General features: G+C 41.7%; 1 protein-coding gene across 1 annotated transcript; it reads right to left on the minus strand.

The window, feature by feature from the left end:
- Positions 1-1,807: 1,807 nt before the first annotated feature.
- tbc1d24 (TBC1 domain family, member 24) lies at positions 1,808-10,423 on the minus strand. The gene is made up of 7 exons (XM_062378591.1): positions 10,093-10,423; positions 7,487-8,595; positions 6,585-6,743; positions 5,904-5,967; positions 5,260-5,355; positions 3,972-4,218; positions 1,808-3,017 (listed from the first exon to the last, which is right to left on the minus strand). The coding sequence occupies exons 2-7, from the start codon at positions 8,467-8,469 to the stop codon at positions 2,863-2,865; spliced, it is 1,704 nt and encodes a 567-aa protein (XP_062234575.1). The 5' UTR covers positions 8,470-8,595; positions 10,093-10,423; the 3' UTR covers positions 1,808-2,862.
- Between the last annotated feature and the right edge of the window lie 3,573 nt (positions 10,424-13,996).

Consider the following 13,996-nt stretch of genomic DNA (forward strand, 5'->3'; position numbering starts at 1 on the left):
CAAAAAGGTCAGAAACGAATAAGTGATTTTCACTTCATTTTCTCTTTCTCTTCTGACTGAACGTGTATTGATCCAGGACTCCATTGGAAGGATATGAATGCAGCCTTCGATGCTGAGTTGCGATGGTCCTATCTGGGACATGCACTCAACAGACATTTGCAACTAGCTCATTTGAAGTAATAACACAGCCTGTGCACCCACACGTTGTTATTTCCTGTTTGTTTTGGGTGGATGGGTATAAGTATTAGGTGGATGCCCTTGTCCTTGTGTGGTTATTAAACCAATGAGTTGTAATAAGTGGAGGATATAAGAGAAGAACACATTTTAAAGGCTGGTTTTGCTGACGTCATTTCAGGAAGGAAAATAGGGAACTATGATGAATTCTCAGCAGAACATGATTCAATCAATATACTGAAGATGTTCCGTATAGAATAATTTATTGAAGAGTACAATGTAGAGCTGGACAAACAATATTCATCCTATGTGGTTCCTTAATTTTTCAGTGGATTTGATAAATATGATCCGAACAGATTATTTTTGTACACACTCTGTGTACAGAACATACCAGGATTTATGAAGAAGGGATGTCACAGAGCTTAGAACTCTCAGGTTTGACGTTAAAGTTTCTTTCTTAGTGTATTGAAGAATTCATTTTCCAGTAATTAAAAAGAAAATCGATATTTTTGGAAATCTTAAATCCTATATTAAAACCCAACTTTGCTTTATTATCATGAATTGTGCAGATGACATGAATCCAGAATCCAGTGACTGGAATATACACCCTACATTGCAATATTCAGTCGGTGAATCCAGGCAAAATGTCAGGCTCCTCCTTGTAGACTACGTCTTAATCCCCTGTCCACAGCCCCCTTGTTGTCTTAGGGGTGGGGGCTGGTCAGGCTCACTCCCACCTCAGTGTCACGTTAAACACTTAAGCATCTTACTCCTTGATTCTGGAAAGCGTGGTTTTCAGGAGATGCGCCAGACCAACACCCAAAGGAGCAGCTAAATATAGAAGTGCATGTGCGATAAGCCGAGTGTGAATCCTGAATGAAGAGCACAGCCTTGGCAAGATGGAGTCAATGCCACTTACTGTACTGCAACAGGGAATTACTCCAGCACTTTGCGATCCAAGATACTTCATTTCTTTACAAGCATCCGGCCGAGCCACACCCACTGCAAATGAATTGGCTATAGAGCTTTGATGTATTAGCATAGACACAGATTTATAACAAATGCAGCGTGTGTGACGTGGGTGTTGTTAAGTAATCACTTGGATGTATTGAGTTCTGTTAGACAGCTGGAGACTAACAGCAGACGTTTTTTATAGATGTACCTGTTGGTGCATTTGACTCATTTCTGCGTAATATTTTCCACTCATGCAGCTCAGTGTCAGTTTCCACAAAGTAAGAGATGTGCACCAGACGTTCAAACTAAAATAGTCAGGGTCTGCTCAAGAGTGTGAGTAATGTAGTAGTCACAGAGTGTTTTTAACCCATATAGGTCTTATGACATTGGCCACATTTTCATTTCATTCATCTGAAAAATTTGATCTTAATCTCAAAAATTATGTGAAACAAACCAAAACAACTTATTTTAAAATAGTAATTTCTGTATAAGGCAAAACACAAGAAGAGGGGGATAAGAGGGTTAGAGGGTAAGATTCATGGTTAGCTGACCTCAAAAGGCATCTGGCACATTTCTGTGACAGAAATGTAACCCTCTCTCTGCAGTGACAGAGATGTGGTAGAAGCGGGAGAAAAGAATAAGTCAACAGGGAGACAATGAAACAAAGATGGAGTCACTCTACTGAAAGCGTATTGCTGTATTTTCACATGTAGAACACATCGATCGACGTTTCACTGGAGCACATATTTGAACACAGACATACAAATAGGCTGTATAACTCCAACAGTGCACAGATTTGGACTTTTTTTACTATTCGCACAAGGGAAGAGGACGGAGGTAACAGGGAAAAGGGTAAAAAGAGGAGAAGGATGAGCAAACTGCATTTATCTTAACTGCTTGTAAACCAATAACACCTTGACTTTTAAAAAGACTGGTATTCTATACAAAGGAGAGACTGACACTCATTCGAACGAAAACTTTCACGTATGGTGCAAAATGGCAACACTCAAACTCACCACTGATATCCACAAACATGTACCACGTTAATTAATTTAAAAGATCTCCCACATAGTGATGGTAAATCAAAGTGTGGGGAAATGCAACCCGACTTGGCAAAAGCTGCCCTGGTACAACTTTAGTACATCTTATTGTTTCAACATTTAAAAACACCTATCATCAAATTTACTGACTCAACATTTTCTCGTGAACCTCAGTTTATCGACATGTTTTGGTTAATGATATATTCTTAGGGACTGAGAGATAGCTGAAAGTGAATTTGGCAGAAAGACCTAAACCACAGAACAAAAAGTACTGAAGTCAGAAATTAAAATATTGCTGCTCAGCATCAACATGAATACCCAGCTGACATTAAAAGAACATCTAGATAAACCTTTATCTAGAGTTGATCTAAACACCTCCTTCATATGACTGCACGCAAAACAATTAGTATACAATAATACAAATCTGTAAATACAAAAATAAACACAAAACCAAACAAATAGATCACATTTTTTCACATGTGGAATTTGGATTAGCTGCAATAATAAATAAAAAATATTAAATCATATACGAATTTGTAGGACGGATGTAGTTCTGTTTAAATATATGGGGTTTCCACCTCAAATACTGCTGGACATAATCAGGATTTATGCATCTATGTTTCCATGTATGTGATATGTATAGATCAACAGTAATGTGTATTGTGTGTGTGTGTGTGTGTGTGTGTGCGCAGCATTATGAAGCCATGGCATCCTGGAAACCCCAAACTTCCAGCAGTGCAACTTGGAAGGTCTCTGCACACAGGGGCGGGTTGTCAAAGGTGGCGCAGCTGCCGGAGCGCCCGTGGTTCAGTTCTGAGTCAATGTAAAGAGCGTTGCCTTCACCTCCCCCTGGTCAAACACAAGAGCACAGAATATGTGGAAGTTAAAAGCAACGGAGAACAATGCTGCGTTTCTGCTAATGATCTAAACCTAAAACAACCAAGTACATTGTTACATAAACATGAAAGAAAAGCTAAAATCCAACATTTACTGCATTTTAAATGTTTTAGTCGACAATGGAAAAATCCTCAACTCCACTATGTAACTGAGGACGTTTTCACCCCTGAAAGTACAATTCGAGGTTCATACATTTGTCCAAATATAAACATTTGATCCAGTTATTGTTGGTTACACATTGCAATTAAAGAAGTGGACAAAAGACATTTGAATGAAATATTTACTGTATAGTCCTGTTATCATAACCTACTTTGGCTGCATCTACCTGACATTGATTGGTTTAAAGACGGGCCTCTGACTGTGTTGCCACTTCTCCAGTTTGAATGGACAATATATATGGTTATAATATATAATATATCTATATGATAAATATCATTATGATATTGCTACCAGCATCACCAATTTCAGGACCAGTACTCAATACTAGTTTGAATTGGCCAAATACATGTCCTCCTCGTTCAAAAATCATACAGCAGAAGGGGAGGCTGCAAGCTATCTTGCGAGTTTGGGCATTCCCTTATCCTGCATCTACTTCTTCTATTCTTTGATGCTGTCTCAACTTCCTGAAATTGGTCCTAAAGTCAGAACTATCCAATCCTATTTCCCACGGCAAACAACTTAAAACCATGGTTAAGTTGGATCAAGACTGAGACCACCTCTTTTGGTCGGACTCACTTATTGTCAGTCGGACGCCTTTACCTGTTATTTTGTTTTGGACTAAACACTGGAGTCTGAAAGTCCCGACCAAACAAGTTGTGTGTGAAAGCACCCATTATCTAAATCCAGCCAGTTACCATCAGAAAATGTTAAATAGGCAATAATAAGATGCTTTAACAATCAACTCACCTATGATGATTGAGTCAAAGTTTCCAGCCATAAACATGGAAGTATTCCTGGAGTTAAGGTTGAAGTGGCGAGCGGAGAGGAAGGGCGACAGTTCTCCTGCAGCTTTCTCTGGCTGCTGTAAGCTATGGTTCTCAGAGTTCTGGCCCTCAGAGGACGCCGTGTCGTCGTCACCCTGGACCTTGATGGAGGAGGCCAGCTCCGGGTGGCGGATCACCACCCACTCGTAGCGCTCAATCTCTGGCTTCAGCTAACAAGGGAAACAAAGTAGTGAATTCTACTGCACGGCAGACATCAACAAATTACACTCCAGGGCATCACACATTAATCTAGAAGGGTGCTCAAGGAGTGTGTACCTCTGCCAAGGCCCTATCTTGACATGTTAAAAACAAGTTAAACAAAATAAATTCTGGATCTGTTCATTTATCTGGATATACTGCAAATTTAGGTTCAAGTTCTTCCTTGGATCATAATCCACTCTTCCACAAAATTTCACGGAAATCTGATTATGTAGTTTTTGCATAATCCTAACACTGATGAAAACATAACCTTCTTGGCGGAGGTAATAAATTAGTATTGCAAATGTTATCACAAAATAAATTACCTTAAGAGTATCAGAAGAGCTACTTATGTGACAACCTAGCTACTATTTTATCAATACAAAGAATATATGCCAGTAAATCCCTCCTCGCCCTCTCCCACCCTCCACCGCACATCTGATGGACACGAGTCCCTGCTGACAGCCTCTTGTGTGTGTCAGGTGTGGTGTCAGGTGAAGCCCCAGTCAGATACAGACCGGATCAGATTACAGGAGTTTCCGATGTATGTGGTTGTTTAAGTATTAGTGTGAGAGATGATGGTGTTTCCTGGTTTGCAGGCTCAGACAGCCCACTGCTGTGCATCAACACAAATAGACAAGTAACTAAAGGAGATCCAGTCTCACCCAAAACTAAAGCTCAAAGCTGCCTGTTCAAAAGCAAATAAAACTTAACGTGAGGCTGTTTGTACAGAGGGAGACGAGGACAAGTCAGTTTGCTGAACTGTGAACCACTAGGCAGGCTTTTCAAATGGCATCCTTGGATGCTGCTTGAGGCCATGGACACTACCTCAGGAGGACACAATAAACCACTGTGGATGGTACCCTCTGGTGGTTAAAAAGTGTTACTGATCAGAAAAAAGACATCTTCACTCCAATTGATTACAAAGAGCATCCGGAAGTTGAGTTAAAAGGGGAAGGATTTATTCCCTGCTTAATGCAAGCTCGTAAATAAGGATAGCAAAATAAACTGACCCTAAAGACGAAGCATTCCCCTGTGCCAAAGAAACTCAATTTGTTGCCTCCTCTCTTCCGCTCCTCCCAGTCTGTGGATAGGAAGGCTCCACATACCTGTAGGAAGAAAAGGAATTATCATTGGTAGAATCAATCTGTAGGATTTGCTCATGGGCACTGGCTTTATTTTCTAAGATACTTTAAAAAACACAATTAGAAGGTTAGTGGAAATTTGATCCATGTTGACAGAGGACAAGAAATATTTTGAGAATCAGAATTTTTTGCTTGACCGTTCTACTTATTAAATGAAAAACACTGACTGACTGCTTGTAGGTCAGTACCACAGGGCTTGCATTACACTGCACACACACAACAGCTAGATTTTATAGGGTGGATTTTACTGGTCGAACATGACCGCAGTAAGCAAAAACCATTTACTAACAGTTTCCCAATTTAACTGTCGCACTTGAAACAGGAAGTGTCTGAGACAGAAACAAGGCCATGAGAGTGACATCAACACTATTTTGTTTTGACTCAGGTTCAGTAATTCTGTCCAAACCAAGGTTGAGACATCACACAATTATTTGGTGTGATGACATCAGGGTGTTATCATATCCCATGTCAGTGTCTTTGTTATTAGTAATAATAATGTGTGTATTACTCACGTCGCCATCGGTGGTCCGGATGAGGAGCAGAGTGGGTTCGTAGCCTTCACAATGTGAGTAGAATCTGGAAGGAAACGTGACGGTTTAATTCAATGCAACTCAGTGAAAGCAATTCCTCAAACTGAATCCAAAGACAAAACAAGCTAAATGTTCTTCAAATCATATAGATTCACTTCTGTAAAAAGAGTGACTAAGAGGAAGGTGAAATTAAATATGTGTTCTCTTGTACTTTATATGTTGTGTGTTATACTTGCACTTATTTTAGTACAGTTTGTACTTTTTATATTGCCTTCAGTATGTATGTGAGTGTACCTACTAATTTCTGTGCACCAACTCTGTGCAATGAAAATGAAGGAATCTATTTGAAAGTTATACAAAAAAAACCTAGTTATACATTTTTGTAATTGAAGCAGAAATTCCCCAAAGCAAATCAAAAGATCTTTATTAAGTTGTGTCTGTCTAATATAAACAGACAATGAAAAAAGCACAGTGGTCTCTGCACATTTCCTTATTTATGGTTTCCTTTCCAAGTTCCAACCTTTTTTGCTTTCGGTGTTTGTTGTTTTGGTTCACAGCTTAAAATTCAAAGACCCAAAATGCTTAACAGGGTCTGAGATGTAAGTTGAGAGCAGTAGCCAAAAGCTGCATTGATTGTATTGAGGTAAGCATTGGAGATGGTACCTGTTCAGGCTGCAACCATGGGTGGCGGTGGTGAAGATGAGGTTTGGTTGACACAGGGCAAAGCGCTCAGGGATCCACGACCAGATGTCTCGCATTTCCTTGGCGCTGACGATCTCAGAGGAGAAGGTGTCTGGGTTAAGGGCCAGCTGTACGTTCCGCCTGGAGACGCCACAAAGATACAGACACAGGGAGATGAAGAGGCAGCGAATGAGAAAATGGTTACTGACGCATTAACCCTTTGAAAAACATTTGAAGCAGATGATGGTGTGAATGTTTTTATGGCAGACATGTAAGAGTCTACTGACACTAACCATACTGCTTCTGAGAGTAAGGGAATATTTGGCAAAATTAGATAAAGATCTGGAGAGGAGCATAGAGAAGAGGACCCACCTAAAACTGTAAATGAACCAAAGCAGTGAGCACAGGAGTGGAGCGCAGACGAGACAAGATGGTGGATGGAAAAGTGCGGAGCAGACCAAACAAAATGGAAACAGAAAACATGATGTTAAACAAGGGTGCGAGGGCAAAATCAACCATTCTCCAAAGCATGCAGGAGTAAGAAGCTTAAAAGAAAGATATTATTGCAAACAATGAAAATGAAACTGCTCATCCCATAATCATAGTACCCCATAGTATATAGTATAAAAAAGTCTAAATCAGTAGTCCAGGAACTGTGACTTGCAGCTAATTAAGTTCAATGTCATTCACGTGAGTAATTATAGACATATGGGTATAAACTACATCTAAAGATTTTGTCTTATATAGATGACTAGAATTCTTAGACGTGTATGGTGGTATGATTTAGTCAATGTCAATGATGTAAGTGCACTAGATGCAGCCTGGTGTCTAAATAAAGTTTAACGTGCAGATGGTCACAATTCACTATGTAAAAATAACTATACCGCTTCTGTTTGACAGTGATTCCCTTCTCCTGCAAGGACTTTTCATTTGTGAGCTGCAGCAGAGTGATCTCCTTGCGGCTAAACAGGCGGATGGAGAAGGCTTTTTCAAGCAGTTTCTCAGGTGTGACGGTGGAGGCAATGCCCTTGATGAAAGACTGAATGTCCGCCCTGACTTTGCTTGAATCCGGCTGGTTGCTCTGGCCCCCTTGGGCTCCGGCTTTGTGCTTACAGTAGAACTTGAGCAAGGCTATAGCCACACGGTAGAGAATCTTGTAGCCCTCCACTAGGTAGACGTCCAGCACCCGGACAACATGGCTGAAAGGGAGGTCTCCGAGCACCCAGCGTTGCCAGTCTGAGTAGACTTCCATCACATCCTGGGCTGTGGCTATAACTAACTTGTGGGCGGCTGTGCAGTACTTGTTGGCCAGGTCACCAAACGTCATGCATCCCGACTCGTAGGCCAGGAAAGTCTGGTCGAGCAGCCGCTTGCCGGGCTCGTTGCAGGCCAGCATGCGGCTGACGTGCTCAAAACACTGAGCCTCGTCCACGCTGAAGTGCAGGAGCAAAGAAGTAACAGCCGGAAGTGACGGGCAGTGGGAGATATCTGGAAACTGTCCAGCCAGGCAGTTGATAATTTGATGAGCTGATGCTACTGCCTCTGGCTTCAGGCAGTACCTTGGCAAAGGGATACCATCCACAAAGTCTGGTAGTGGGATGTGGGAGGAAGGTTTCTTAGTGGATGAGTTTCCCATGATGTCACGATACACTTCTGCATCAGGGGTGACTGTACGACAGGGAATATCTTTGATAAGCTGATGGTAGACTTGTGCCCGTAGTTTGTGGTTTTTGGCCCAGTAACCCTGGCGGGCCATCTGCTTGAACTCTTTCAGGTCTTTGCAGTCTACCTTGGTGGGCCCGCCACTCTTGGCCAGATCCCCCATTTGGTTCAAGTCCACAAAGCTGCCATAGTCTTCTTCAGCCATGATGCTGGGAACTTGCTGGACTGGCAGAGTGTGAAGAGAGAGGAGTCACGCTGGGTTTTAAAACAACCTTCTGTCCTCCACACAGCAGATAACTAGTTTATTCCTCTTCACTGCCCATGCTGGTTACTGAAAAACACAGAGGGGAAAATTACTAAATGAATGTGTATTATCATAATTGCATTATCATTTTTCATAAGTCTTGTTAAAATGCTAGAAATAATTTTCTTTTAAATATTTATTCCATTGAAGGTCATTTGAATATTCAGGGAAAAATGCAACACAGACTGGACACAGTAAATCTCTACTGTAAAACAACATCAACCAATTTCACTTAGTTAAGATCTTCAGATCTGAAAAAGGCATCTTGCATTTCATACATTTCTAAGTGAAAACTAAATCAAATAAACCCGTAGCCTGAATGGAATGCATGGCAAGACTATCTTAGTGTTGCCTTATGACACAAAACGACTTCAGACTACCTCTGATGCACAAATATTTCTCGAACAGATTCAATTATCCATGCAGAGTTAGATACTAAAGAAAGCGCCACTATTATGCAGTAATCACGTAATTTCCTGCAAGCGCTTATCCACAAGATACATGGAGAAGCATTTCCTGTGATTATTGGCTGTGTGCAATTCACAGAGTGGTAGTCGTACAATCATTAAACAATTCCACATGTTTCTCGACAAGTCACGAGAAGATGCACGTCCAAAGATCATTTGCTATATACTGAAAATAGTCATAAAATCCTCAGACCATTACACAATACATCCTTGTGCTATCATCCTGTATATTTCTCTTCTTACAATATCCCATCTGTGATGAAAGCTGTACATATACTCTGCATTTTATTAGATAATTTATATTATTATATCTGAGCCAGGTCCTGCTCGGTTTTTCTGCTGTCACAAGAGAACCTCCCTGGACATGGAGCTTATCTCAAAGTGTCTCTCATCTCTTGTGTTTTCCTGGTGCCTCTGCAGACTGGACAGCTTCAGGTAAGGCAGCAGCAGCTGACTGAAGGATGGCAGTTTGATGTCTGATGAGCAGATGCAGACATTAGCACACAGGAGGCTAACGCGTCGCCTCAGGTAACGGTGCAGTGTTTGCAGGTGCAGCTGAGTCAACACACACCGAACTGACTTGACATGCAAGCGGATCTGCTTAAACTGTCCTTTCAGACCATTAACATATTAACGAGCAGCCCAGATGACAGCGGCTGAAACCCCATTCAGCACTAAAGCTGTCAAGTTAGCATTGCTAATGTTAGCTAGCCGCGGGGCTGCTCCTGTCAGTGAGCGACAGGGGCTAACGAGACCTCCGGCAGGACCAGGCACACATGAAAATACACTGAGAGGACATGACAGGTAAATTAACAGTAAAACACAGCCAGGCTAACAGCGCTACACCAGCTAGCATACACATTACCAACCACACGTCAATGTAGGACGTGTTCTGCGGGAGACAGTTACAGATTTCAGCTTTAATAATGAGACATTATGCTTTTAAAACACAGAGACCACGGCCGGGAACCACAAGACACGACCTCCACTGCACCTCCACCGCAGACTGACAGGTGGAAGAGCAGCGGTCCACGAACACAGCGAGGGTTTCTCTTACCTGGACGCGAGATGTCTTGAGACGTGAAGCGGCACTCATGTTGGAAGGTCTCGAGCATGCGCACTGGCCTCAGCCCCGCGTCCAGCTGCAGCCACGGACCCTGGAGACCACGCCCATCACCACGCCCAGCACAGGAGAGGATCCAGATGTGACCCTCACCCGCACCCGTATCCCGAAAAATTCAAATCTGGATTTAAAGTGCACTGAAGCTTCGAAGTAGTTCATCAAATGTATCCAAATGAAAAGTTGGTAAATCTCCTCAGATTGCACTGAGATAAATTTGCCAGTTTTACATGAGAGGTGCTCGATTTAAATTGTACGATTCCTTGCAGTTGTGTTGTCTCATTGTGTGTTGTTCACAGTTAAGGTTCGTATCAAACAAAGGTATCCCTGTGAAATATGCAAATGTATTCGTTGTGATATCTAACTGTAAAGACAGGCAGCAAGTAAAATATTTCTAATTGTCTTTTTTAAAAAGCCTCTGGCTACCAATACAAAGGAAAATACATTTACAACCACTTCCCGGGCTGGTTCGTCAGTGAAGACAACCGACAGGATCCCAGATTAAAAAATGTAAATGAAATGAAAAAGCATGAGTGTGTATGGGATGGCGTCCACATGTGGTCAATACAATACAAAATATCAAAGCTATCAAAAGATATATGAAACACAAATTCAACTGACATATCAGGATAACAGCACAAATGTCATACTCTATGTATTAATATCAGCTTCTTATTCCACCTACAGTCATCCACAGTGAGTTGTCAGAGCACCACAAAATACCAAAACCACCAAAAGTATGTTGCTGTCTTATTTTACACGAAAGCAAACTAACCCATTCATTTCTAAGGCGTTCCTCCATAAGGTTATGCTACACTGCTTTAACTGTGGAGAGGCTGCACGGCAGATCACAGCATCCGATTTGTCTTGTTTACTTCAGTCTGGCTCTCTCAATCGAGTGATGGTTCCGGAACAGGACAGTAAGTGCTGAAGCAAGGGCAACAACGTCGCCTTTGTGCAGCTGCTCAAAGCAGCCACCAAAACAACTGCCCAACACATGACACTTATTATTGATAATTGAATCGTGGAGCCGCCATTGCCTTCCTGTAAAATGTTGTTTTTCAGGAACACGCCTGATGTTTTTCATGTCCTCGTCTGGGATAGCGGAGGAGAATCAAGCCTTGGCTGCAAAGTGCGTGACATCAGAAATGTTTTCCCTAGTGACATCGGAAAGTGTAGCTGTTGCAAAAATGTACCATTGTACCATTTTTTCTGTTCTCCTCCTTCTCTAATCTCAATCTGTAGCACTTTTATTACGCTTGAGAAACCATCTATTGTAAGTTTACAAAATAAAACCCTCAAACAAGAGTTGGATACATGTAGATGTCCCTTAGCTGACCGTTTATCAGCACTTAATAGAACCTACAAATACTACAAGACAAATCCATCCACATCTCAGAAATAACTGTGGTGGTCATATCTGTTGAATAACGAACAAGGTCAACATTGGTCTTTCTTAGATTGAACTCAGAACCTGCAGATGGACTCACAACACATCAAGAACATGATATGTTAAAATGAGCAAAGTGAGGAAGGTGCAACAGTAGTTTAAACCTGTTTGTTAAGTTTGATGTTATCCAACATTGAGTCATGCATATTCAAGCAGCTCAGGTCATCTTGTCTTGTCTTGTCTTTGCAGATTGCAGAGAAGTGCAGGGGCTTACACAAGTGTGTCATGTTGAGATATTAAAGAATACCGTGTCAAATGAAAAGAGCATTAACCGTTCAAGAGAAAGAACGAGAAAATGGAATTGGATAAAATAAAGCTAAGAAATTTGAATTTCTGAAACCTAATCCTGCAAAGTATTAATGTTATGTTGCCAAAATGGCGACCGCAACCAATTGAGTGCACATCACCCAACCTGTGCTGATGTATTTGGCACAGAAGTGTGCAGGAAAGATGGCAGCTGCTGTGTCACATGAGGAGGAGCGTCTTAATGCTGCAGGAACACCAAATCCTTATGAGGATTTCATACTCAAAACCTGAAAACGGATCAAGATGTATGCTCGCAAAGTACAGGCTGGCATTTTGTTTATAAGTCATTGCATATTTGACTGTGATGATGAAAAGCGAGTGAGCATGAGGGAACGTCAGAGCGCGTGTGTGTGTGACAGAGAGACAGATGGGTGTAAAGCCAGTAAGCCTTGAGGTTCTAGCTTATGAAGGTTTATGCTCATCAAATCCTTCCGCTCCCACTCACTGCGTGACATCAGTACAGTGACCAACCACTAGCCCGGCCTCGGCTTCCCTCCCACCCCTCCTGAGCTCACATGTACTCACACATGCGCACACTTGTGCACGTATGCACTGAGGTGTACACACACACCTGTTTACACACATGTATCGGTAAGTGAGCACTTATTTTATAACAGAGCCAGGACCTGGAACCCAGGGTTAGTCTGGTGAGCATCATGTTCGCCTGTCAGTAATGTGCAAGTGGAGCATGGATTCATTCTTATAAATCTACAAGAAATCCTGAGTTAAAATGTGGGCAGGCAAAGTGAGTGTGGAATTCTATTTTCTGTGGTGGCTGTGGGGATAGAGTGGGTCATCCATGGACCATAAAATGTGTGAAAATCCATTTCCTTGGAAAGTGGTGAAGGGAAAACAAGAAGCAAAACTGCTATAAGACTGCTATTTATATCTGTGGAAGTTTCTCAAATGTGAGAAATTGAAGGGGGTTCCATATTTCACTGTAAATCAAGTATTCAGAAAAATTAAGGCAAAATATATGATGCAGTGTTGTATCTTAAATTAATTAGATTAATTAATTCATAAATGAGGAGATTAATGAAGAATGTCATTTCTTGATGAAATTAAATTCGGTTGCAGCTCTAGGATCAATTAAAGCTCCCATCCACAAGTGGTAGTTGAGCAACCAGCAGGTAGAAGGAGCGACTTCCGGTGGTCTGATCAAATCTTTCCTCCCCGTGTTCGACCTGGCTTCCTCCCTGGAAAACCTCCGCTCATCTGGCTTACCTCAAATGACTTAGTCAGTCAACCAGGGGTCAGTGTTTTGGCTGCCTGGATACAAATCTTTAAATCAGCAGCTGATTGTATGGGTCTATTTTGAAAGAAAGGGTTGTGTTCCCTCTTTGAATGATCTATATGTCAGCTGGTTGAGGCTAATCCAAGTCCCCAAGTCACATAGGAGCCCTGGTCTCCTGCATGTAAATGGGATGTTGTTAGTTAGTTAAGTGGTGTTGAAATGTTCAGCCTGCTGTTTGCAACTGTGATCTGTGCTCCTTGGCCGACAGATCGCCCTTTTAAGAGGCAAACTTCAAATAGATCACAATACTAATAATGGTATCATAATATAATACTCAACCTTTTTCTGTATTTTTCAGGATACAGTTCACTTGGTTTGAGGAATGGTCCATCACCTGAAGGCAGTCTTGACAGGGACCTAAGCAGCGCTGAACAATACTTCCTTGTGGCAAGTATTAGTCGTAACAATACAAATTCTTACTCCTCACTTACAAATCCCTTACTCATGAAGACCCATCGTATAATAAAGAGCTCACAGCATCCTATTATCACAATGGATCACATCATACCCTAAATACAGACTTTTAGTTATGCTGCTACAGGCTTGGACTGCTGGGGAAACTCCCATCCTGCACTGAGCCCTCTCTCTCTCTCTCTCTCTCTCTCTCTCTCTCTCTCTCTCTCTCTCTCTCTCTCTCTCTCTCTCACTCTCTCTCTCTCTCTCTCTCTGCAGATATACCTGACTCCAGAGCTGACACTGTTTAAAATATTTTAAACAAAGTACTTGCTCATAGTAAGAACTGTTGGGTTCCTCTGTAAGGTCACTGATACTTGTCTTGAGATGAGCATGAT

Source organism: Platichthys flesus, chromosome 20 (genome assembly GCF_949316205.1).
Source record: "Platichthys flesus chromosome 20, fPlaFle2.1, whole genome shotgun sequence".
Lineage (NCBI taxonomy): Eukaryota > Metazoa > Chordata > Actinopteri > Pleuronectiformes > Pleuronectidae > Platichthys > Platichthys flesus.